General features: G+C 51.4%; 1 protein-coding gene across 2 annotated transcripts in view; it reads right to left on the bottom strand.

Annotated features, from left to right (window-relative positions):
- ZC3H18 (zinc finger CCCH-type containing 18) overlaps positions 1-27099 on the bottom strand; it is a 51761-nt gene that overhangs the window by 11777 nt on the left and 12885 nt on the right. The window contains exons 3-9 of one of the 2 annotated variants that reach the window (XM_024735613.1): positions 23934-24018; positions 23128-23199; positions 14593-14741; positions 14209-14301; positions 13239-13396; positions 10513-10630; positions 8681-8943 (exon numbers count right to left, since the gene is read on the bottom strand). In XM_024735613.1, coding sequence (XP_024591381.1) covers positions 8681-8943; positions 10513-10630; positions 13239-13396; positions 14209-14301; positions 14593-14741; positions 23128-23199; positions 23934-24018 — 938 coding nt within the window. The remainder of the gene's footprint in view (positions 1-8680; positions 8944-10512; positions 10631-13238; positions 13397-14208; positions 14302-14592; positions 14742-23127; positions 23200-23933; positions 24019-27099) is intronic. The other variant, XM_024735614.1, reaches the window with a different exon arrangement.

Raw genomic sequence — 27099 nt, 5'->3', positions numbered from 1 at the left:
CCCAGCTCTGTCAACCTGCGGCTCTTCTAACACAGGGAGAAACAGACAGAAACCAACGGCATGATTCACGATGCAGCCATGTCAGTTCAGAGTGTCGACAGAGTTCATGAACAATCCTGCTTTGGGAAACTGCTCCTATACTACTGGGGAAGGGCGGGGAAGAGGCAGAGCAGGCCTGCTCCCAACTCAGGCATCGGGGGAGCCGTGACAGAGGACGGGGCCTAGGTCGGTACCCATGACACGCAGCCTGTCCCTCTGCTTTCTGACAACACCCCAGAGGAGAGCCGAAAGAGACCTGGAAAGCCTGGCAGCGAGACAAGCAACTATACTGGACTGCAGTAAAGAGCAGGCGTGCCAGGTTCTCCCCACGGGCCAGCCACCGAAGGCCGGCGCACGGGCCACTCCACGACGGGAAGCTGGGGATGCACGGGAGGAAACCCGAGGGAGCGGGGACAGCTGGGAGGGGGACGACTGTGGCATCGAAAACTGACAGAACAGATCTGGAATTTGCATTCTGAACAGAGAGGGGGACACACCCTCCAGGGATCTCCGAGCAGCCCACCCCACCATGGCCACACAACAATCTTATCTTCCAGGCACCTGACCCTTTGTTCAAGGCCACAAGAGAGGGACTCTGAGGAGAAAGGGCCCCCGAGGCCCCTTGCAATGCCAGGGCGGAGGTGAGAGGCACGGCAGGCCACAGCGAGGATGTCTGCAGACTCCAGCCTGAGCAGCAAGCCCAGTTTGGGGTCACAGATAAGAAAAGATAAAAAGGAGGAAGGTTCTCTTCTAAGATGGAAGGGTGAAAGAGCGGGAGAGACACAGGGAGAGGGAACGGGCAGCACCCAGGTGGCTTCTTCCCGACTGGACTCGCTCACGCCTCCCGAGGGCCTTCTCTCAGCCCTTCCCCTCGAAGCTGCTGGCCTCCCAAGCACTGGACGAAGTCACCCCGGGGCCCGGTGGACGTGGAGCCGGCTCCCAGGGCCCCGGCCAGGACGGCCATCAGCCTGCATGACCTGTCCGGCTGTCAGCAGCCCTCCTCCAGCCTCCGCCAGGCTGGCGGCACCCAGGGTCCCGCACGCAGATGAAAAGGGGACGGGACAGGCCCCGTTACTCACGCTCCTGCCCCCTCACTCCTACTCAGTTTCCCCAGGGGGCCTGGGAAGGTGAGGGCAGTGCCCAGTGAGTGGCACCTGGGACCACAGACCTCTTGCTTTAATCCTCTGATTTTGAAAATATATTTCAACTCCAACGTGAGGTTGGACTTCAATTTGTGGGCGGGGTCGTGAAAACTCTGTTTCCAAGGTGAGGCCCCATCATTCCCAAGCCCACTCCCAAGCTGCCTTCCGTTCTGTGCTGACCCCAGGCCCCATGGCGTTCCCACTGTGAAGCGCAGCCACGGCCTGACTGCTTTCATATTCACCTGCAACCCGCACGTCTGCAGTTAGGTCAGAACACGTGAGAGACCACGAGTCTTTCCACCTTCTCAGTCGGGCAGCCTCTGTAATTCAGTGCGTTAGGCACGAAGTTAAAACACAGGTGCACCTTTCCTCGAAAACACCCCGGGCACGGTGACTTTCTCAGAGCAGCTCAGCAGGTAAGCGTGACCAGGATAGATTGGGATGAGATGAGAAAGATAAAGAAAGGTTTCCTGAGCTCTCAGGGAGCGTCTTTCTTGCTAACAGAAAGGTCAGTGCCAGGGACCTAATCCTTAAGCGTGAGGACCGAGACAGAGTGGAGTGGGAGGTGCCGGGGGACAGCGCGGCAGGGGTCCAGAGCGAGCGTCTGACACCCTCGAGGTTAGCAAAGGCAGGTGACACCACCATGGGGGTCTACACAGATCACAGCTTGTGGTGTTCAAATTCCTGAAAGCCACGGATTGCACACGAGACCGACGGCCCTGAAGGCGGAGCCAGTGCGGCAGGAGCTAAAGCCGGAGCGGGAGCAGCGGCACCCAGGGGAACGGAGGGAACAGCACCCAAAGCAGAGCGAACCTGACATGCACTTTTGTGCAAAGACAACAGAGTCCCACGGACCGGTCAGAGCAGACCGCAGCGACCATAACCCTTGTCTCCAGGGCAGCGGAAGGCCAGGCGGCCTCGGCCCACGGGCCAGCGTGAGCCGAACGGAGACGCACGGGCAGGGGTCCAGCCGCTGCTTGGTCAACCGCATAGTAACCTCCCCGCCCCCAGGGCCTTCGAGAACAGTGGCTCCTGGCCTGCCCCCAGACCTCCAGGTGGGCACGCTTGAGCAGGAAGCGGGGACAGTGCTCCCTCACGAGGACTACTGGTCTCCCGGGAAATGAGAAGCGGGCCGTTTCAACCAAGAGGCACCCAAACGTCCAGTAAACAGCTTTAGAGCTAACAGGCAGTCTGGGCAATCCCCGCAGGAAGGTCCTGGTTCCCGTTTCTGTCTGGAGTGAAACCCCTCTGCCTCTGCAGAGAGCATCCTGACCAGCGCCGGCGCCCCACCCGCAGAGCACAGCCCCCGGCCCGGCTGGAGAGACCAGGAGGGACTTCCCCACCAGCGCCGGCGCCCCACCCGCAGAGCACAGCCCCCGGCCCGGCTGGAGAGACCAGGAGGGACTTCCCCACCAGCGCCGGCGCCCCACCCGCAGAGCACAGCCCCCGGCCCGGCTGGAGAGACCAGGAGGGACTTGCCCACCACACAGCTGGCTGAAACGTGCTGCTCTAGTCTAGAAACAGCCCAGGCACAGAGTGCGCAAAACGTCTCCAAAGGCCTAACAAAGGCAAACCTGGACGAAAGGAGTGGTGCCATCTCCAAACACAGCGGCACGGCATCCGGCCCGGGGGTCTGGAGAAGAGCCAAAAGGAAGTAGGCAGCTCACCAACCACGTGTCTCAGGGCGACAGCTCGGGCAGGTGAGGGGCAGGGGTCGGAGGTGGTGTAAGAAGGGAGCCCTGGGTCCTGCCGGCGCCGGGCAGAGGCCGTGCCCACCCTGCTGTGTGCCCGCCTCCCTCCCTCTCCCGGCCCCAAGGCGGGTTTAGGGAGCTTGTGCTGTCGCAGATGAAACGGAAGACCCATCACCACGCTCACTCTGTCATCATCTTCCCCCACGTACATCCGCAGGACCCACAAGTGAGATCCCGGCACAGACTATGCCCCACTGTCCAGAGGCCCTCACACAGAGGTTGGAGACAAGAGCTTCCCAAGTGGTCTTTCTGGATGAAGCTTTGTCAGTCTCTTGTCTCAGGTGAGAAAAGTTCTTTCTATTCAGCTGTTGATGAAAAATTCCCGGAGCATCCCTGGTAGTGCAGTGGTTGAGAATCCACCTGCCAATGCAGGGGACACGGGTTCAAGCCCTGGTCCGGGAAGATCCCACATGCTGCAGAGCAACTAAGCCCGTGAGCCACAACTACTGAGGCTGCGCTCTAGAGCCTGTGAGCCACAACTACTGACCCCACGTGCCACAACTACCGAAGCCCACGCTCCTAGAGCCCGTGCTCCACAACGAGAGAAGCCACTGCAATGAGAAGCCCGCACACCGCAACGAAGAGCAGCCCCCGCTCGCCGCAACTAGAGAAAGCCCGTGCGCAGCAACGAAAACCCAACACAGCCAAAAGTAAATAAATCTATTAAAAAAAGAAAAATTCCCAACCTGTCGAAGGCTAAATAAACAAGCTCTTCTATAAAAGGGAGGTCATATAAAGGAATCACAGCAGGGAATTTGGCCACCTCCTAAAGAAGTGGTCACTCAGCTATGGGTGATCAAGGGAAAGGAAACAGGAGGCCATGTTGGAAATTGTGCTCTGGTGAAACCCCACCCTCCAGACTGGTCGCCGGGCTGGCGGGGCCCCAGCCAGGGTGATCAAAGATGGAATTCGAGACTCCAGAGACCAGTGAGCCAGCCTAACCCAAGTGATGGAGTGCCCCCCGCACCCGCCCCGAGCGTAGTAGGTGCTGGGGGTGGAGACCCATGGGAGCAGAGCTGAGCCCAACAGAAGGAAGCAAACCAGGTCAGAGGCCGGCAGCAGAGCGGATCGGCCCATGAGAAAAGCTGCATCTGATTTTAGGAAGAATTCACGAAGTTTCCTGAACCCTGACCCGACAGTTCAGCCACTTTCTCACTGAACCCTTCCTCATGGGAGACCCTGCGGTTGTGTAAACGTCAGATCTGGAGGCTGTTCTCACTGTGTTCTGCTGCTTGGGGGCCAGGCCAAGACATGCTACTGCCTTTAAAAAAACCTTCCTTTTGGATCTGCTTGTACTTCCCTGTGGAGAGGCCAGGCAGCCCTGGAATGTGAACACAGGCGTCTGTCCCATGAGCTACAGATGGTCCCTGAGTTACGATGGCTTGACTACAATTTTTTGACTTTCAATGGTGCAAAAGCGTCATGCCTTCAGTAGGAGCTGTTCTTTGAATTCTGCATTTGGATCCCTGCCCGGGCAACAAGCCACAGTGTCTCCATCGGCCACGTGACCACAAGGGCAGACAACCACTACACCAGACAACCCTTCTGGACCTAGACAGCCATTCTGCTTTTACCTTCGGTACAGTGTTCAATAAATTACATGAGCTATTCCACACTTTACAACGTCTGGCAGGTTAGATGCATTTTCAATGTACAACGGGTCCATCGAGACGTGACCCCTCGTAAGTTGGGTGGATCTGTGGTCACACGCAGACACAGCCGGCCTGCCCTTCCCCAGGGTCCCTAAAGCCACACTCGTGTAGAGATGCCCCTGAGCTGGAAATACAGACATCAACCTGGGAAGAGTCAGCCAGCTCCTTGGAAACGAGCAGGACGTCCCAGTAGGGCTGGGGAAGGTGGCCTGTAGCCGGAGGAAACATACTCAGGAACTGTGAAAGCACAGGAGTGGACTTGCTCGTGTGGTTCAGGAATCCACAGAGCCACACGCAGTGACACCCGAGCCACCACCTGGAAAGCAGAACGCTCTCTTGTGTCACATGAACCCAAAACTCACGACGGCATCTGTCAAGTGCTCATGAGAGCTCCCACTGTGCCGGGCCCTGAGACTGCAGTGCCCTCTGGGGGTTCCATTCTACGAGGGCCACAGATGACAACAGATAAATAAGCGAGTAATATGAGGTCAGGGGGTGATAAGAGCTGTGAGAACAATAAAGCAGGGCGAGAAGACAGGAATGAGTGGGGTGACCCCTCTGAGCAGTGGGTAAAGCCCTGGAGTCAGGGGCAATGGCAGAGCAAAGATTGGGGCAGAACGCTCGCGGTGAACGGTGCGGAGGTGGAACAGCTGGCGGGTATGAACAGAAGGGCAAAGGGCTTCTACCAAAAAGGGGCTTCAAAGGGACCAACAACAGAAAGATCAGAATAAAGCTCTTCAAACACTCAAATGGATATATAAATTTCAGATAAAGAGCGATTACTGTAATGTAAAAAGATTCATCAAAGTAGCCTTTTAAAGAAAGAACTCTCTCTGGGTTTCCCTGGTGGCGCAGTGGTTAAGAATCCGCCTGCCGATGCAGGGGACATGGGTTCGAGCCCTGGTCTGGGAAGATCCCACATGCCACGGAGCAACTAAGCCCGTGCACCACAACTACTGAGCCTGCGCTCTACGGCCCGCGAGCCACAACTACCGAAGCCCACGTGCCACAACTACTGAAGCCCGCACGCCTAGATCCCGTGCTCTGCAACAAGAGAAGGCACCGCACTGAGAAGCCCGCGCATGGCAACAAAGAGTAGCTCCTGCACACCGCAACTAGAGAAAGCTCGCGTGCAGCAACGAAGACCCAACGCAGCCAAAAATAAATTAATTAAAAGAAAGAAAGAACTCTCTCAATGCATCTAAAATATGATCTACTCTGAGTATTCTGTAAAACCTCACTTTGCCCAATGTTAGGAAAAAATACAGTAAGTTCAAGGAGGTCAGCTCATTGTAATCCCGAGGATGAAAACAGTGAGATCTGGCACTGAACACAAACTAAAATGAAAGATTACAGTCCTGGCATTTACTTTCAGAAACAGAACTGCACACAGGACGGAAGTTTGTCCAAACGAAAGGACAAGAATTAGGGATGAGAGCCTTGTTTCATCCACCAAAAAACTGTTAGAACTGATAAACGTATTCAGTACAATTGCAGGATACAAAATCAACATACAAAAATCAGTTGTGTTTTTATACACTAAACAACAAACTATGTGAAAGAGAAATAATCCTATTGATAATCGAAAATAATAAAATACCTAGGAATAAATCTAATGAATGCGGTGAAAGATCTGTACACTGAAAATTATTAACACTGATGAAAGAAACCGAAGACACAAAATATCGAAAGATGTTCCACGCTCATGGATTGGAAGAACTAATATTGTTAAAATGTAACACCCAAACCAATCTATAGATTCAATGCAAACCTTACCAAAATTCCAAAGGCATTTTTCATAGAAATAGAAAAAAACAATCCTAAAATTTAGGATTTAGTTATTCTAGTTATTACTTTAAAATGTATATCTCAGAAATAACTAAATTTCCTTGTCAATTGAATTATTATGAACTTTCATCAAATCTTTAACCGTGGTCATTTTTAAGTCTTTTGTCATTTACAGACAGTTCCGGGTGTACTGTGATGCTTTTGCAAATATGTTCCTATAAAAGGGTTTCATCTTCAAGGAATTCATGGCAAAGACTCTGACAAGTACAGGTTTCTGGTAACTGACCGTACTGCTGAACTGAATGAAGAAGCATTTTCAGAACTCTAATGGAAAACTGATGAACTCATAAAAGTGCCAACAAAAGATCAAGATGAAAAAAAAATTAATTACATGGGACTGAGTGAACTGATGAGGATGGTTATAATTTTTGTGACTTTCTGTTTGAATAATAATAATAAAAAAATCCCACAAGGACTCAGAGGCAAAAAATATACAAATCAATTTTCACTGCAAAGTAAAGGAGCTGTTACAGTGGAGGATTCCTGGACTGAATGTCAATATCATGACACAGTGTGAGTGTGTTTCGTGTTTCGTAATTGCAACGTTGTTGATTTTGTAGTGGCCATCCGTTTACAATGCTTGGTGTCAGTCTATTAAAAAAAAAAAAATTTGTATGGAACCACAAAAGACCCCAAACAGCCAAAGCAATCCTGAGAAAGAAGAACAAAGCTGGAGGCATCGCACTTCCTGATTTTAAGCTGTACTATAAAGCCGTAGTAATCAAACCAGTATGGTATTGGCATAAAAACAGATACATAGACCAATGGGTGGAATACAGAGCCCAGAAATAAACCCCTGCATACCCGGTCAATTAATATTTGACAAAGAAAAGGCAATTATGTGAGGCTCGTGATAACAAGCCATATTGTGGGAACTGTCCTGCAATGTGTAATTATATCAACTCACCACATCACACACCTGTAACTCACACAATGTTATATGTCAGCTGTATCTCAATAAAGCTGGAAAAAATAAGAGGTCTTCCTTTAAAAAAAAAAAAAGAAGAAAAGGGACATCATCAAGAAAGTGAAATGACAACCTACAGAATGGGAGAGTGTAGCTGTAAAGTAGATATCTGATAAAGGACTTGTCCCTAGAAAATATAAAGAACTCTTACAACTCAAATTAAAAACCAAGCAAAGTATCTAAATAGACATTTCTCCAAGGAAGATATACAAACAGGCAACAAGCACATGAAAAGATGCTCCACGTTGTTAGTCATTAGGGAAATGCAAATCAAACCACAATGAGATACCATTCCACAACCTCTAGGATGGCTAGGACCTAAAAAATGGGTAATAGTAAGTGTTGACAAGGGTGAGGAAGAAATCCAAGCCCTCACATATATCTGGTGGGAACGTGAAATAGTGCAGCTGCTGTGGAAGTTTAGTGGCTCCTCAAAAGGTTAAGCATATTTAGCACGTGACCCAGGAATTCTACTCCTAAAGATACCTAAGAGAAAGGAAAACTATGTCCACACAAAGACCTGTACGTAAATGTCCACATTCACCGTCGCCAAAATGTCGGGACAGTCCAAGTGTCCGTCAATGGACGAATGGATAGACAAAATGTGGTCCATCCACATGGGATAGTATTTGGCTATAATGAGGAACAAGGTATTGATAAATGCCACAAAGTGGCTGACCCTTGGAAAACATTATGCTAAGTGGAAGGAGCCAATCACAAAAGACCACACATTACATGTCCCCATTTATATGAAACAGAGATAGAAGTGGAGGAGCGGCTGCCAGGGGCTGGAAAATGAGGAATGACAGCTAATGGGTATGAGGTTTCCTTCTGGGAGACAAAAGTGTTCTAAGATTGTGGTGACGGCACCACGACTCTGTGACTATGGTATAAACCATTGAAATTGGACACTTTAAATGGGTGCACTGAATGATATGTGACTTACATCTCAACAAAGTTGTAAGACACACAGGACATACACACTTCAGCCAGTGCTATGATCTTCTGGTGAGGACCACGTCCTGGGCTGGCACTCAAATACGTGTTTGCGCCTTTGTTGCCAAAAGGCTGCCCGAAACCCCAGAGCCGGGCCCCCCCTCGGGCCCTGGGCCCAGCGCCTCCTGCCAGCGCACAGCCCAGAGCCAGCAGGGAGGACCAGCCCTCCACCCGGGCCTCCAGCTCCAGCATCCCAGCTCCTGGAGCGCCACACCGTGGCCGCACCCGCCCCGCAGCCCCGGTCCCTGCCCCCAGGCCCGGGGACGGCGAAGGTACGCGCCTCACCTTGGTGGCTGTGGGGAGCGGGCCTTGGGCTTCTCCTTCTCCTTCTCGCGCTCCTTGTCGCGGTCGCGGTGCTGTCTGTCCTTCTCGTCCCGCTTGGCGCGCTCCCGCTCCCACTCCTCCTTCCGCCGCTGCCGCTCCTTGTCCCGCTCGCGCTCCCGCTCCCGCTCGCGCTCCCGCTGCCGCCGCTCCCGCTCCCGATCCCGCTCCCGTTCGCGCTCCCGCTCCCGCTGTCTGTTCTCTCGCTCTCGTTCCCGCTCCCTTTCCTTCGTGGAAAAGCCAAACATACGCACATGCCGCGATTAGCCACTGAGAAGGGGAGGCGCGGGGAGGACACACGAGAGCAGGAGGAGACAGAAGCGCCGGGGTGCGGTCTTGTTTCAGCGCTAGAAACGGACTTGAGGCCACATGGCGGGCGGGGTGCCCTGCAGAGCCTGCCCTTCCAACATCAGCACCCAGGCCGCTGGGAGCTGAGCGCCCTCTCTGGCCTTAGCTCTTGTCGAGGGACGGAGATGACTGGGCTCTGCACAGGCAGCCTGGCCCTGGGGCACCGGGGGACGTGGTGGCAGGGACCCCAGCAGGTCCTGCTGCCTTCGAGGCTGCCCCGGCTGTCACGAGGCGCCTGGAACCGCAGGCCGGCCCCAGCGAGGAGTCTGCTTTGCCTGCCGGGGAGAGGGCACAGCGTGGTCAACCAGGGGCCCCTTCTCACCACAAGCTCACCATCTGATGGGTTCCCAGACAGTCAGCTCCCTTTGCTCCAAAAAACTCACGAATGTGACTTAAGTCGTGGCACAAAAACTGCTAACCTGTTTTTTTGTTTTGTTTTTTTAAAAAATAAATTTATTTATTTTTGGCTGCACTGGGTCTTTGTTGCTGTGCGCGGGCTTTCTCTAGTTGCGGAGAGCGGGGGCTACTCTTCATTGTGGTGCGCGGGCTTCTCATCGCGGTGGCTTCTCTTGTTGCGGAGCACAGGCTCTAGAGCGCAGGCTCAGTAGTCGTGGTGCACGGGCTTAGTTGCTCCGCAGCGTGTGGGACCTTCCCGGACCAGGGCTCGAACCCATGTCCCCTGCATCGGCAGGTGGATTCTTAACCACTGCGCCACCAGGGAAGTCCTGCTAATCTGCTTTTAACAGATCTCTTCCAAGCGGCAGCTTCACACGCCAAAAGCATACAGTGAGGGACTCAGAGACTGAAGCGCGTATATTCACAAATCTACCACATCCCAGAGAAGCACCAACAGCAATGGCTGGAAGTGGCCCAGGCAGCCAGCGCACGAGGCGGCACGGCCCGTAAAGGGTGGTCCTAAGCAGCCTGAGAGAGTGATGTGCTCAAGCGGGTGGGACACACCCCCTGCCGCTGGCATCAGTCACCCAGCCAGCAGCTCCGGTGAGAAACAGAGCAAGAGCACAGACTAACCCAAGGAAGAGTCTGTTCAAATCACCACAGAGTCAGTCCATGGACCCGAATTAGTTCTCCACGAACAGTCAACCGGGGCTTGAAATGAGTACACCACGCCCACACAATTAAGCTCATGTAAAGTCCTATAAATAAAAAAGGGATGATTTTAGGGCTTCCCTGGGGGCGCAGTGGTTCAGAGTCCGCCTGCCGATGCAGGGGACGCGGGTTCGTGCCCCGGTCCGGGAGGATCCCCCACGCCCCGGAGCGGCTGGGCCCGTGAGCCACGGCCACTGAGCCTGCGCGTCCAGAGCCTGTGCTCCGCAACGGGAGAGGCCACAACAGTGAGAGGCCCATGTAACACACACACACAAAAAAAAGGGACGATTTTAATGGGTCCATCAGTGAAGTTCTGACCTACACACGTAAGCCCCACATACCCGGTAGTTATGGTACGGCTCCGCTTCTGTGTACTGCACCCGGAAATTCTCGTACTGCCCGCCACGCCAGAACCGCTCTATCTCATAGTCGTAATAAGGGTCTGCATAAGGCTCAAGTCTGGAAAAAGAGCAAGTAAAAGTCAAGCTTATCGCTTAGGAATATTAATGCAAAAACATTACATAAGATACATGCAAAGATTCAGACACCACATTAAAAAAAATAACACACCACCATTGCAAGGCTGAGTCAATATTAGAAAATGAATATACTAGAAAAATCACAGACCTACAGAGGAGTCACAGGATTACACCTACAGATGATGAAAACATTTGTGACAAACATCCAATACCCCTTTCTCTATGAAAATAGGAAGTGATCCTTCCTTAACGTGATAACATGCTTTTATACACTTTAGAACTAAAGCCAGCACCTTACTTAACGGGAACAGGGAGGCATTCCCGTTAAGATCCGGCCGGGCTGAGGAAGCCCAGTGCCTCTCAGGCAGCCCACCCGTGTGCTGCAGGCACCGCCGTGGTCAGACTACAAGGAGACCCCAGAACCACCTCAATCTGCACATCAAATGATGCTGTACACGAAAAGCCAAGACACGACGGTGAAGCCGATTCAAGTGGCCAGAGGAGCCCAGTAAGGCAGATGCAGAGAACTTAACATACAGAAACCAACACCCTTATGTACATAGATAATAACCAGTCAGGAGACAGAGGGTACAGAAAACCCCTCTTACCCTAGCAAAAAAGAAGGAAACATATTTAGGAACAAAATTCATTTAATCAGAAACGTGCAGAACCTATTTGCAGAAAACTTTAGCACTCTTGAAAGACACAAAAGCACGTGTGAATAAATGAGACCACGCCCTTTGTCTTTGTAAAGGACAACTGAACATCACCAGGAAGTCAGTTAATTTACAAAGCCCTTTGTTAATTTACAAATTTAGGGCAATCCCTGTAAAAATGCTGATGAGATTTCTTTACGCAGCTAGACAACTGATCCTCAGGTTCACGTGGACACCGAAACATTTAAGACTAGCCAAGAAACCATGGGAAAAACAAGACACACCCTCCGAGGGACTTCTCTGGCAGAACAGTTGTTAAAGACACCGTGCTTCCACTGTAGGGGGTACGGGTTCGATCCCTGGTAAGGGAACTAAGATCCTGCGTGCTGCACGGCATGGCCAAATAATAGAAAAGGAAAAAAAGAAAAGAAAAGACACACCCTCCGCGACCTCACAACATCACAGACGGCCCGGCCCGTGAAGAAACAGACCCGATGAATATAACAGGAGGTCTGGGAGCAGACCCCTGTGCGGGTGATAAAGGTGGGCCTTCAATCACAAGGACAGGACAGCTGACTAAGCCCTGGGAAGACGCAAGAGGAGGCCCCAGCTCCCACACACACAGACCCAGAGGACCTGCACGGGTCCCTGACTCAAACCCTGGGTGGGGCGCAGGGAAGGGAAGTGTACACCCGGCAGCAGATGGCCCTGGAGGCTGTTTCAGGGACTTCTTGGCTCCAGACTGACCCTTCCCGTTGGGTAAACTGCCGGGGGAAACAGAGACGCCCAGAGCTTGCAGAGCTCCGAGGCCCCCACCAGGCCACGCTGCGTCGTGTGGCCTGCAGCGGCTGCTTTCTAGGAAATCTCTCCCCCAGCACTTACGGGGTGCTGGCGGGGTGACCTGGGCTGATCTACCAAGTGACACAGCTGTTTCTCATTCCCAACAGCCAGACGCCTTCCTAACGCTGCAACCCTCACACTGCTCAGGCAAGCACTGGTGATCTTGGAAACGCAGAGCCAACCCTAGGGCCTTTTTCTCAGCCTCTGACTGTCGTTTCGGTCAGAAATCAGTGGTTGTGCTTTGTAGCAGCAAACCTCCATGCACGGTGTCACTGTGAGATAAGACGATGCTGGACCGGCCTGCTCAGGAGAGGCCTGGCCCGCTCGCTCCTGAGAGGTGAGCGCAACAAAGCGGCTCCTGCCCCGGAGCAGACGTGCTGGGAGCCGAGGGCTGTACTTGGGACGCCACACAGCTCCTCAAGAGCTGACAGGCGTTTCAACCCCATGTACTTCTGCAATTTGTTTTAAAAGACCAGTGATAGGGCTTCCCTGGCGGCGCAGTGGTTGAGAGTCCGCCTGCCGATGCAGGGGATGCGGGTTCGTGCCCCGGTCCGGGAAGATCCCACGTGCCGCGGAGCGGCTGGGCCTGTGAGCCATGGCCGCTGAGCCTGCGCGTCCGGAGCCTGTGCTCCGCAACGGGAGAGGCCACAACAGTGAGAGGCCCGCGTACACCCCCCCAAAAAAAAAAAAAAAAAATAGACCAGTGATAAAATACCTGGAGGAAACAATGAAGAAACCTGCCATACTCCCAGATTTTAGTGACAAATTTCACAGCTTTTCCTGGTTCCTGGGGAACTTGGGGAAAAGTGGGGAGGACATTCACGGGGCCCCAGGGGCTTTAGGAGCAGCTGTAAAACCTCTCCGAGCCACGGAGCTAAAACGTGTCCTCCCCAGAAGCAAAACAACAAGGAAAGTCAGCTGCAAACTGCCTGAAACGCTCCTGGGGAGGCCATCCTCAGGCTGGCGGGTGGACAGGCCCCAACGTGCCCTGGGTCACCTCGGCACTGCTGCTCTCTAGAGTCCAGGCCCCACGCAGCTGGGGACACCAAATTCTCTCTCAACAGGGAAGGAAGAGGCAGAGCCGTTGCTTACGCTGTGTCTCTGACATCTCTCGTGATCCGATAGTTCCAATCTCGGAAAACTTCGTTTTCTTTGTCAAACTCCCGTTCATCTTCACCAATGGTCACCGTAAACCTCTTCTCTTCAAAGTCAGGCTCTTGTTCTTTCCGAATGGTTGCTTTTTTTAAAACCTACCATTTTAAGAAGGGAGAAGCCAACACCAGTTACCGTTAGGAAAACAAAGGGGATCCTGTCCCGACTGACCCCGGAAGCCTGGGCTGGAGTGGCAGGAGAGCACGACCGAGCACTCATTGGGGACATGCCTAAGCTCCGTGCTGGGGGTGGACACGGGACCCCACGCACCCTTCTGGGGAACGGGAGTGCCCCGTCCCTGCAGACACAGTGAACCCTGCACTCAAGAGCTCACCCAGGTCTGGGAAAAGGTGACAGAGTGGTGACTCCCTGTTCCCAGTACTGGCACTGAACCAGGGGGCTCCAGACGTGCCCTCAGTGGGGAGGCAGGTAGGTGTGCTCCGGACAGGAGAGGCACCAGGAGCGGGTCAGGGCTGGGGGCGGGGAGCGTGTGCCGAGGGCAGGAACAGCTTTGCTTCAGTCTGCCATCCCCCTGAAGGGAAGGCAGCCCCAGAGCCAAGAAGGGTAAGCCCGGCACCCGGGCCGGGTGCTGCCTAGAGTGCGGGGGGAGCGGGGAGGCCAGCATAGCACCGCTTCTCCGGGGACAGGACGGCTTCTCCAGACGCAGAGGCCGCAGCGGGAGCGCTAACTCTCTGGGGAGTGCCGCCGAGGGGCCGGGGGCCGCAGCCCTGGCTCAGGCACGGCTCGATGCACTGCAAGCCCCAGGAAGACCGTGGGCCGTGTTCCTGGTGGGGCCTCCCTGGCCGCCCGGGCTCTGTCGTGCCCTAGCAGGCCTCGGAGAGACAGAAATGCTAGCTGTGCGCAAGGACCGCCACTAGTTTTCTTCTCGGGTTTTCTGCTGATCCGTTACCTCCTTTGCATGCCGGAGTCCTCGTTCCCAAGCACTCTCTGTAGGGGGCTCTGGAGGGGGTGGAGGCAAAATTTCATCAACTACTGGCCCACCCTGTTAAAAAATGACAAGGGAAAAGTTAAGAGAGCAAGCAAACTTTAAAATCTACAGAAACGGGGGAGCAAAAACACCAAGTAGAACACCAGCCGGCTACTGCCTGCTGCCTCCTCCAGGCCTCCCTCCGCCCAACCCAGCTGCCCTGAGCCTGGGGGAACTCTACCTGGAGACACCAGAGCAGCTAGAAGGCGGAAACGCCTGCCATACAAGGCGTATTAGCGTGTTTTGAGTCAGACAGTCACAGAGCTTAGGTGTGATTTGCTAGCAATGAAAGAGGTGTTCACGCACCCACGGGTTGGCAGGCATCAGAGGGTGAGGTCCGAGAGGCGGGGCACCGTTGGGCGGGAAAGGTTCGGCTTTGGTGATAAGGGAGTAGTTGCCCTTGTCGTTGACTCCAGGGTGTATAAACCTGCAGTTCATGCCCCAGGTACAGTTCCCTACGGAAATAAAAGCCAGGTCAGAAGGGGCGCCCAGCCCGAGCGTCCAGGTCAGCTTCCCCCTGCTCCCCCGGTGCCGGGCCAGGCAGCCAGGCAGCGGGCCGAGCGCGGTCCCGGCCACCCCACGAGGCCACAGCAGGCAGGCCTGGAAGGTCTGGGACTGTCCTGCGAGCGGCACCTTCTAAAGGGCTCCCACAGGGCCCCTGTCCCACAGTCACCATAGGAACACTTCATTTCCCCTGAAACAGAGAAGCCCGAGAGCGCCCCGATGATCGGGATGGCCCTGCCTTGGGGTTTGCTGCTCAGGACACACGCGCCCTGGGGAACCTGCAGGTGCACCGACAGGGTCGTTATTCTGACTCAAAAGACTGTCCGTACTGAAACAGAAATCAACCAGAAGCACGAAAATGATCAGAATTCTGCACGTTCATGCCAGGGTGGTCTCTACCAGCTCTGCACATTTGCATTTCTCCTACCAAACCACTTCAGGCTATTTCTGGTACTTAAAAAAATGCGTTAGAGAGAAAACACATAGACAGCAATGATAAACTGGGTGTTTATACTTTATAACAAAGAATTAAGAAGGTCAACTTTTAGCATTCTTCAGCAACAGAACACCAAGATTATTCAAGAAAACCACCTGACTTTTCAGGACGGGAGGCAAGAGGTCTACATTTTAAAATTAATTAGTGAGTGAATCACTTTTTTAAAATTTAATTTTTTGAATAGGTAATATGTATATAGGCTTAAAAAATAAATATGGCATACAATATCTAAGCGGTTTTAAAAAACATTTTCAATTGGTTGGCATGAGCTACACCGTAAGCCACCTTTTAATGTCTACTCACTTCCAAACATGATATGCCATTTGAATGTTTCTGTCAACAAGATACGTTTTTTCTTGTATCATGTAAATTAGAGAGAAATAATCATTTGGTATTTAAAGAAACACTAAATTTTACCTTTTAAACATTATGAATATTTAAACTTGTATTAAAACCAACTTAATAATACAATGCTCCAAATTAAATATGAAATAAAGTATGCTTAAAAAAATTGCTTCTCTGAGAATGCAAAAATAACCAACTAACTTTTTAATTTCTAATAGTGTTTGAGAGCTCACATATAAGTCAGAACCTGGGACATATATACTACAGGGGGTTCAAAATCCCAGAGACTCAGAGAGTTTCAGAGAAAAAAGACTATGCAGTCATATCTCTAAATAAAGAATTCCAAAACATCACATACTTCTTCAATGCTTGACTCTTATAAACTCATGGCATAGTCCACACTGCTTATGTAGTTAAAAAGTAACGAAAGCTCATTGTAGAAAACTGTAAGCACAGAAAAGTATTAACAATATAAACCACAGCATTTCTATAATTTTTTAAAATCTAAAATAAATATGTGGGTAGCAGATAAATGAGTATTTCTGATTCTCTGTTCTTTTTGCATTTAAAAAAATTTCAAAACAAAACAAAACAAAATCATCACCCCTGAGCCCACTGACAAAAAGAGCTCCTTCTTTCCTCGTGCTGCGGGGAGCGAGGAGGCGCAGGGGGATGAGCAGAGCTGAGAGAGGAGGGCGAGAGGCAAGGGCAGGGGCATCGCCCCCGAGACGCCCGCCCCCGGGCCCCCGCTCCCAGAGTGCTAAGGTCCACACTGCATGTGTCTGGGCCCCTGGCCTCCAAAGAGAAGGAGGAGACTACTCCAGGAAGAAGTGTGGGCAGTCTACACATGGGCAAGGACAGATGTCCCACACCTGCAGGCAGGAAGAGCAGCAAAAATAGTGTAATCCCACCAGCCTTTTGGAAAGTGAATTTTTAATTGTGCAGAAAAAAGCATGGAAGGATACACCCCAAACTGTTAGTTTTGACTCTGTCAGCACATATTACCTTCATAATTTTTTTTTTTTTTTTGCGGTACACGGGCCTCTCACTGTTGTGGCCGCGCCCGTTGCGGAGCACAGGCTCCGGACGCACAGGCTCAGCGGCCATGGCTCACGGGCCCAGCCGCTCCGCGGCATGTGGGATCTTCCCAGACCAGGGCACGAACCCGTGTCCCCTGCATCGGCAGGTGGACTCTCAACCACTGCGCCACCAGGGAAGCCCAACTTTCATAATTTTAAAAAGCAATTTGTTTGGGAAAAAAAATTCTCCAGGAAATGGAAGCAAAAATAGATCTACTGGTTTAAAAATTGTATAGTCTTCTGCTTCTAAATGAAACTTCACGAACACAAAATTTATGTGGATTGCAACTGTGACCGGATGACTAAACAGTCTTACTATTTTGTAAGGACTGTGTGTGGACAGGGATGTGAGCCCAAAGGGAACAAGGAGAACGGACCTGGGAGTTCCCTGGTGGTCCAGTGGTTAAGGACTTGGCGCTCTCACTGCCGGGGCTCGGGTTCAATCCCTGGTCCGGGAACTAAGATCCTGCAAGCCTCGTGGCACGGCCAAAAAACAAAAAAAGGATGCAGTGTGGCAGTGTGGTGCGGGGCGTGGTGAGGCACGGGCATGCAGGTCAGCAAAGGCATCCAAGTGCTCAGAAAGGTACTCAGTGATGTTCCCCCATCTCCAGGGCCCTGCACCAAAGGCAGTGGTCCATTTGTGGGGGATCGATCGATCAGTCAATCAGTATATCCATCCCCATCTTTTTCCTGGTTGTATGATACACTCTGTGTTGAGCCCTGCTTTTCTTCACTACACAATAAATATACCTACAAAAACGGAACCTGCAAGCTCAAAAGTAACAAACCCAAACTCTACCAGTGAAACAGACACATCCACAGAGAAAGCCTACCTGAGTCTCAGCAGAAACCAAGGACCGGAACACAGAGACGACAGGAAAGGAAAACACACCACACACAGCAGCCCAAGGAGCCCAGCTCGCTCATGGTGTGAGGGGAGCAGAAAGTGCCTGTTTCTGCGGGCACGTGTGTGAGCGTGGCTGCCGGTGGGTCCAGAAACACTACAGACCTTAAAATTCTGACTGCTGGTCTGACTGGCATCAGTGTGGTGCCTCCAGATGGCATTTATAAGCGGCATGTCACCGCATTTGCAATGCGTCCCACTGCAACAGCGGAGATAATTTTACAATCTCTCTCTAGTTTCCATACAAAATGCTTGCTTCACACTAGAATTTTAAACAAAGACTTTCTTATTTCTAAATAAGACATAGTGCTCTTACTTAAGTATTCATTGGTCCCATTTCCTGTTAGTCTGAGCAACTCAGAATAAGTAACAAATATAGGGATTGTCGAAATAAAGAAGTTTAAAGTGCTTCATGGTTTTTAAAAATTACTTCCTAAAAGGAAGGCGGAATATATAAAAATCAAGTAATTAAATCTTAAAGACCAACCCAAGATCTAGAAACGCTTATTCTAACAGGCATAAAATCCAATGAACTGTCGCATACAAACTTTTAATGAAAGAACACAAAAAACTCAAGTACTTTCCTATTTCACAGAGAACGGTGACAGACAATTACGGTCATACTGAGCAGTATTCTGAGATATTTTAACTTCTTAAGGAATACAGTCATTATGGTAGCTGACAGAATTAAAATAATTTCTGCGCTGCTTCTCTGTGAACAACACAGGCCAGTGGTTCTTGTAACTTTTTGGTCTCAGGACCCCCAGAGAGCCTTTGTAATGATTAGATTTATCGACATCTAATAATTGATTATATTAATTGATATATTTATATTGGAAATTAACACAGAAAATTTAGAGACATGAAATATGGCGTATGTGATTTCATGCTAACGGTAGCTGTTAACATAGAAGTTTTATGAAAACGTTTTGAGAACACTCAGCGATAGGAGTAGCATCATTTTCCTTTTTGCAAATCTCTTTAATTGGACATTAGAATAAGACAGCTGTGCTCTGCATCCCATCTTCCGTGCTGGCTGGCTTCAGAGAAGGAGGTGCAGCCGGCCTGGGGACACCCATGACAACCTCTCCAGACACTGTGTGTCCTCTGAGGCTCTGTTACAGCGAGCTGCAGCCCTATCACTGAACTTCTCCGACTCTTGGGCGGAGGTCCACCAGTCCACCTTGAACTGTGAATGGCTTTCTACCCAGGTGTGCTTTTGTGACATCACATGACGGTCATCTGGAAAAGTCAGCAAACCCTGCGGAGCTGTCAAGTTCTCCAAAATTCTGATTTTCACTTGAGAGCCTGAACCTTATCATTAGCACAGTCGCTGTCTTGGTCTCTTGGGTGTCCTGGAGGAGACCTGGCCGTCTGGGCTCACAGCCACACCTGGCACACCCTCCCTGGAGGCACCCCTCATGCCTCAGTGTCAGCAGAGGAGCTCCGTGAGCACTTGTAGTTTCGTCAGACGGAAGAGCAAAAAGACACACACTGAGGGGCTGTGGTGGGGTGATGGAAATATTCTACATCTGGACTGTGGTGCTGGGTGCACAACTTGGTAAATTAATAAAAATCACTGGACATTTACAACAGGCAAATTTTATGGCATTTAAATTATACTTCGATAAAGTTATTAAAAAAAAAGGGGGGGCTTCCCTGGTGGCGCAGTGGTTGAGAATCCGCCTGCCGATGCAGGGGACTAGCCACCGCAGTAAGAAGCCAGTGCACCTCAACGAAGAGTAGTCCCGCTCGCCGCAACTAGAGAAAGCCTGCGCACAGCAATAAAGACCCAACACGGCCAAAAATAAATAAATAAAATAAATAAATATATATAAAAAAAAGACCTAGACCCCAAAATAAAGTTGAACTATGACTCTTCCTGCTCTACCCCGGATGTCATTTCTCGGTGCACATACAGTGGGCGACACCTGCCGACTGGCGCAGCGTTAGTGTCAGTAGAGCGCTGACCTCAGGGCAGCCCTGGGTCTCAAGAACACACCTTGAGACCTGCTGCTTTAAACACAAGAGGATGCAGGGATTAAAAAATGGGCAGTAGGGACTTCCCTGGTGCTGCAGTGGTTAAGAATCCACCTGCCAATGCAGGGGACACGGGTTCGAGCCCTGGCCTGGGAAGATTCCACATCCCGCGGGGCAACTAAGCCCGTGCGCTACAACTACTGAGTCTGCGCTCTGGAGCCCGCGAGCCACAACTACTGAGCCCACGAGCCACAACTATTGAAGCCCGTGCGCCTAGAGCCCGTGCCCCGCAACAAGAGAAGCCACCGCAATGAGAAGGCTGCGCACTGCAACGAAGAGTAGCCCCCGCTCGCCGCAACTAGAGAAAGCCAGTGCGCAGCAACGAAGACCCAACGCGGCCCAAAATAAATTAACAAAAAAAGGGCAGTAAACATTTCTCAAAAGAAGATACACAAATGACCAAAAAGCACATGAAAAGATGCTCCACGTCACTAATCATGGTGAAACGTAAATCAGAACCCCACCTCACACCCACGATGATACTATCACAAAATCGGAAAACAAGCGTTGACGAGAAGAACCAGAACCCTGTGCTCAGTGGTGGGATGCAAAGCGATGCAGCCAATGTGGACAACAGCAGAGTGGTTCTTCAAAATGTTAAAAACACAACTACCACCTGACCCAGCCATCCCACTTCCAAGTATATACCGAAAAGATGTGAAAGCAGGGTGTCAAAGAGATGTTTGCACACCCACGTTCACAGCAGCATTATTCATAATGGCTAAAAAATGTTAGCAACCCAAATGTCCACTGATGGATGAGGGGCAAGCACACTGTGGTTCATCCACACAGCAGAATATTATTCACTCTTGAAAAGGAAGGAAATCCTGACACCTGCTACAGCCTGGATTACCCTCGAGGACACGGTGCTGAGTGAAATACGCCGGGCACAGATGGACAGATCCTGTGAGACTGTACTTCCATTAGGCACACGGCGCAGTCAAATTCACAGAGACAGAAAGGAGAAGGCAGAGGCCAAGCGCTGGGGAGCTAGTGTTTAATGCAGACAGTTTCAGTTTTACATGATGAACGGAGTTCTGAAGATGGATGGTGGTGATGGCCACAATGTGAATGCACCGAATGCCAATGAAATGTACACTTAGAAACGGCTAAGATGGTACATTTTATATTGTGTATTTTACCACAATTTAAAAAAGGGAAAGAAAGAGGGAGGGAGAGAAAAAGAGAGCAGGAAGGAGAGGATACAGGAGGCCTGGCCCACAGACGGGCTGGGTGCTACTGACAGCTAGGTAATCAGAGACCCAAAGCAGAAGACTGTTTCAAGAAAATGCTATTTATGCCTTTGTGGATAGAACTTCATGTTTTGATGACTCAACCTAAATATAAGACAGGTAAAAATACACCATAAACAAAGTATTGGTGTTTTAAAACGTTTCAGTTTGTATTCCTAAGTACATTTTGTTGTCAACGGTCACAAATATCAACGTGTCCATTCGGGCAATTTAACAATAAACCTGCAGATCACAGTAACAACAGAAATACAGCTGACAAACATTTTTTAAAAAGCATTTTCAAAGATATAATTTACATACCATAAAATACCCCCATTTAAAGTGCACAATTCAGTGGGTTTTAGTACATTCACAAAGTTGTGCAACCATTGCCACTACCTAATTCTAGAACATTCCATCCCCCAAAAGGAAACCCTATGCCCAATGGCTACCCATCCCTCTCTGGCCTAGACAATAACTAACCTACTTTCAGTCTCTATGGATCTGCCCACGCTGGACAGTTCCTGTAAGTGGAACTGTACAATACGGGGCCTTTCGTGACCGGCTTCTTTTACTTGGCAGTGGCCTCAAGGTTCAACCGCGTTGTAGTATCAGGATGGACCACATTTTGTTTATCCGTTCATGAGCTGATGGACACTGGGGTTGTTTCCACATAGTCACGTAGCTGTTTTGTCTATGCTGCTAGTACGAGTCTTTGCGTGGCTTACGCCTTCATTTCTCCTGGATAGACACCAGGAGGGGAGTGGCCGGCTCAGAGAGCAGCTCCGCCCATCACACTGAGCAGGCTGTGCCCAGGGCAGCCACACCGGTTCACGTTCCCACCAGCTGGATATGCGGTTCCATTTCCCCACATCCTCCCCAAACACGAAAAACTTCATTTTATTTTTAAAGTGACTCTCTTGCTACTGGAGAGAACTGAAACACATTCATCTCAATTCAACACCAATCTTACAAACTGCAGGTAAGCAAAAACATTTACATCCAAAACCTTTCTCATAACTAAGAAAAAGCAGGATATGTTCCACAACACCCATTTCCTTCTGTACTCTATCACATTATTCTGTAGAATAAACAAACAGTGTGGGGGAAAGGTGACTAAATATTAAAAAAATACATTCCTGAAACAAGTTACGGAACAGGCCCAATTAAACTGCAAAAAAGGCCACTTACCACTAGCTTCAGATTTTTCCACTGCGAAATGCCTGACCCACTGGTCTCACTCCCCGAAACCCCAACTGGGCGCTCGGTGTGACCTGGAGGCCCCTCCCCTCCTACTGTGACGTGACCCCCAGACGTCCCTGGAGAGGGCACCCTGTCCTCGCCTGTCCAGGCACCTCCCGGTGATGCTGACCTGCAGTACCACCACCAGCTTCGCTTCGTGGAGTGCGCGCTTCTGGGGCTAAATTCTGGGAAGTACTTCAGCAGTGGGACCCCAAGCACCTGGACCCGAGCCTCTGGGGCCTCAACAGTGGACGCTGCTGCCTCCTGCCCTTGCTGCCACGGGGGCCTCCGGCTGGTCTTGACCGATGGCCAGATTTCTGAACCACACGGTTTGTGGACAGTGCTAACTGGAAATGACTGCAGTACATATATGTGTATGCATGCGTGTTTGTCTCCATCATTTTACTCCAGAAATTCCAGAGACGGGCTGATGTCATCATGAAAAAGAAGTCTTCGTCTTAAGTTTAAATTTTCTGAAATAATGACACTTAAAATACCAAAGTCTTTGAAGACCTGTAACAATTTACTCTCTGCAAGGTACTGCACACGTATGTGCACCCCGAGGGCGGCCACGCTCCCGTTCCACGGGCACAGTGCACACGGAGCCATCGCGTGGCCGTCTAACTCAGACGAGCCGGACTCCCCCACTCGGCAGAAACCGGCAGCACAGAATGAGCACGGCCAAGAGGACACGGCCCCAGCACGCGCTGACCAGGGTCCCGAGCGTTCCTGTGCACCCGCACCCTTGGGTCACCTCGAGACAAGGGACAGGATTGTTCGAGGCCACTCGTAGGACGGGGCTCCACCGCCCCCATGCCCCCACCCCCCGTGCAGGCAGCACGCAGCTCCCGTGGGCCTTGCCTGGGCCGCTCTCTGCCCTCAGAGTCTCCCCTGTCCCCTGGCTTCACAGCAGTATTCTGGATCCAGGAGAAAGGAGTCTGGCCTCCGGGGCAGGGGGACTGTGAGGTACCAAAGAGATGAATATGGTATATTTTGTACCTTTAACCTGGCCTCTGAATGGTATGGAATTTGATATTGGTGAAGGAGGAGTGGACAATGGTGTCACAACATCTGGAAAAGAAGTACAGGAAGCTCTTGTGAACGTTAGGCTGCATGGGTGGGCTGGGTCACTGTGCGAGGCATCTAGGGTCAGCGCAAAACCCAGGGCAGGAGAAGAACACCTTCCTGCCGTGCGAGGGAAACGTGCAATCACAGAGGCACACCAGACGGTGCCGTGACACGTCTTCCCGGGCTTGAGGGCCCACTGCTCACCAGCCTTGTCACACTGCCACTGTCACAGCTACTTGACTCACTCCGTCCACTTTTCAGGAGGGAGGGGCCTTGCTGCCTTCAGAGGCCGACCCTCTCTATTTAGAAGTCCATTCCAAATGAAAGATATGCCTCTGAGACACCTTGCAGAAAGTGGCAACTCCCCTTACAGAGGTGGGAAAATGTCACAATTGGTGGCTGGGGCATTTGGCCTTATAAGAAGGACCACTTAGAAAAAGAGTTAACATTGTCTACAGTGAAGATACAGGTCTGCGCTAGGCAGGTGGGCCTGGCATTCCAGGGTGAAACGAGCAGGCTGGCTCCCCTCCGAGAGAGGCATTAGAGTGACCAGGAAAGGCCCACAGCTGACATCGATGCACTGCCACTGCCGCCACAGACCGTCACTGCCAGCCCTGAGAACTGCCAGCCCTGAGAACTGCCCTGCACAGGCCCAGGGCTGAACCACCACCGCAGTCCCAGGAAAAGCCGAGGCCACACAAGCGGGCCGCGCAAAGGCCCCTCACTCAGACAGTTACCTTTCATGAAGAATCGGCAGGTGGGACGAGGCCTCACCTTCCTGTCACTGGGGTCCTTCACTTCACCCTCCTCCAGGTCATCATCCTGAAACAAAGGACAACGTGACTTGAAGAGAGACTTGTCTTCATGAGGGGAAGAGGCAGGAGGGGCATCTACCAGCACGCACGGCCTTCACTAAACCAGAAAAGGTACTGTCACAAGACTCAGGTCCTGGCCACGCACGTGGCCAAGTTCACGTACATTTTCCAAACCTTAGGCTCCTCATCCACACAGTGGGGGCCTCTCAAAGCTTACCCACAGAAGTGCAGCATCACACAAGACAAACAACATTCTGTGAAGTGCGTGACGCACGACGAAAAGCGGGGGGGCGTCATGTTTCTCTTAATAGCAGTTCTGGGCAGGAAATGGCTACACTTCAGGTTTTTAAGATTTTTTACATTTAAACAAAATTTATGTCCTTTAAATGAGACACTTTCTCTAATTTAAAAGTCTGGGGGCAAGGAGGAGGGAATTTAGGCGACTCAGGCCAGCGAGCGTATCCACCTTTAGCTTAGACCTGGGCCCTTCTCTTCTGGTTCTTGGTCCAGAGATCCTAACCTTGGCTTTAGAATAATGCAGGAAGGTTTAAAGACCACAGCCCGGGTGGGTCTCTCCCCCAGGGATTCCAAAGGGCAGCCTTGACTTGGGCCACTGCTCTGCACCCTCCTCAGTCCCCACCTGTGCCCCTGAGACCCCACTCTGGGATCGCCTCCAGCTTGCGCGGGTATCCAGCGCCCTGCTAACATAGTTAAGTAGGTAAGTCCAAGATGGAGCTCCTCACTGCCCCCCACCCCGCCCCCCGGGTCCCAGCCCATTCCAGAGCACCCTCATGTGGTCAAAGCAAGAGACCACAAGCAGGGCAGAGGTCTGGGAGTCACCTGGACCTTTCTCTCCCCATCTCCTGCAGCGCCACTCTCGTCCAAACTACTGCCCAGTCCCACCTGGCCTGGGGACTGCTTCCTGATGGGTGTCCACACTCCTGAACCCTTCCACATGCTCCCCACAGTGCCGTGACCTTTGCAAGTCTGGCCTGACCATACTCTTGCCTCTCTTCCCCGGCATGTAACTCATCTCATGTCCAGATCGCAGCTCGAGTCCCCTTCCTCAGGGCCCCCCATCTCCCTTCACAACCGGTTCCACAGCCCCCTGCCCCTGGAGCACGGGTCCCAGCCGTCGTGGCTGCCCAACCAGACCCTGCTTTCTGCTCACCACGGGTCACCGCTCCAAGCACAGCGTCAGGCTCAGAGTAAACAGCAAGTATTGATATTTACCGAATGAAGAAATACTGAAGGCAAACCCTAGATTTATGACGACTTATTTTAAAGCTTAAATATTTGTATAATTTTTGCCTTAAAAATACCAAGTTATTAAAAGGCATTTTATAACAAAAAAGAACAGATGCCTCAGAGTTATATCCCTTAAAAGAGAGAGTCAACAGAATCTTTTAGAGAGAAAGATTAAATAAGTTATTCAAGGTTTTTTTTTTAAAGATCCCGAGAATTTATTCATCTTATAACTGAAAACCTGTCCCTGTGAACAACACCTCCCCATTTTCCCGACCCCGAAAATGATTTCAGCTTGAGGAAAATGTGCTGACTTTACGCTATCTGGTGGAAGCCCCCGCCCTTCTGGCCTCCCAGCCGTGCTTTCCTTTCACTACTTCCCTCCCAGCGCAGTGCGCTATTATCTATCCCTCCCGGCATAAGCGCCGTGCGCTATTATCTATCTCTCCCGGCATAAGCGCCGTGCGCTATTATCTATCTCTCCCGGCATAAGCGCCGTGCGCTATTATCTATCTCTCCCGGCATAAGCGCCGTGCGCTATTATCTATCTCTCCCGGCATAAGCGCCGTGCGCTATTATCTATCTCTCCCGGCATAAGCGCCGTGCGCTATTATCTATCTCTCCCGGCATAAGCGCCGTGCGCTATTATCTATCTCTCCCGGCATAAGCGCCGTGCGCTATTATCTATCTCTCCCGGCATAAGCGCCGTGCGCTATTATCTATCTCTCCCGGCATAAGCGCCGTGCGCTATTATCTATCTCTCCCGGCATAAGCGCCGTGCGCTATTATCTATCTCTCCCGGCATAAGCGCCGTGCGCTATTATCTATCTCTCCCGGCATAAGCGCCGTGCGCTATTATCTATCTCTCCCGGCATAAGCGCCGTGCGCTATTATCTATCTCTCCCGGCATAAGCGCCGTGCGCTATTATCTATCTCTCCCGGCATAAGCGCCGTGCGCTATTATCTATCTCTCCCGGCATAAGCGCCGTGCGCTATTATCTATCTCTCCCGGCATAAGCGCCGTGCGCTATTATCTATCTCTCCCGGCATAAGCGCCGTGCGCTATTATCTATCTCTCCCGGCATAAGCGCCGTGCGCTATTATCTATCTCTCCCGGCATAAGCGCCGTGCGCTATTATCTATCTCTCCCGGCATAAGCGCCGTGCGCTATTATCTATCTCTCCCGGCATAAGCGCCGTGCGCTATTATCTATCTCTCCCGGCATAAGCGCCGTGCGCTATTATCTATCTCTCCCGGCATAAGCGCCGTGCGCTATTATCTATCTCTCCCGGCATAAGCGCCGTGCGCTATTATCTATCTCTCCCGGCATAAGCGCCGTGCGCTATTATCTATCTCTCCCGGCATAAGCGCCGTGCGCTATTATCTATCTCTCCCGGCATAAGCGCCGTGCGCTATTATCTATCTCTCCCGGCATAAGCGCCGTGCGCTATTATCTATCTCTCCCGGCATAAGCGCCGTGCGCTATTATCTATCTCTCCCGGCATAAGCGCCGTGCGCTATTATCTATCTCTCCCGGCATAAGCGCCGTGCGCTATTATCTATCTCTCCCGGCATAAGCGCCGTGCGCTATTATCTATCTCTCCCGGCATAAGCGCCGTGCGCTATTATCTATCTCTCCCGGCATAAGCGCCGTGCGCTATTATCTATCTCTCCCGGCATAAGCGCCGTGCGCTATTATCTATCTCTCCCGGCATAAGCGCCGTGCGCTATTATCTATCTCTCCCGGCATAAGCGCCGTGCGCTATTATCTATCTCTCCCGGCATAAGCGCCGTGCGCTATTATCTATCTCTCCCGGCATAAGCGCCGTGCGCTATTATCTAT

The sequence above is a fragment of the Neophocaena asiaeorientalis genome, unplaced genomic scaffold, assembly GCF_003031525.2.
Source record: "Neophocaena asiaeorientalis asiaeorientalis breed wild unplaced genomic scaffold, Neophocaena_asiaeorientalis_V1.1 scaffold40, whole genome shotgun sequence".
NCBI lineage: Eukaryota > Metazoa > Chordata > Mammalia > Artiodactyla > Phocoenidae > Neophocaena > Neophocaena asiaeorientalis.
The sequence above is the reverse complement of the archived record's forward strand: the minus strand, read 5'-3'. Positions and strand labels throughout refer to the sequence as shown.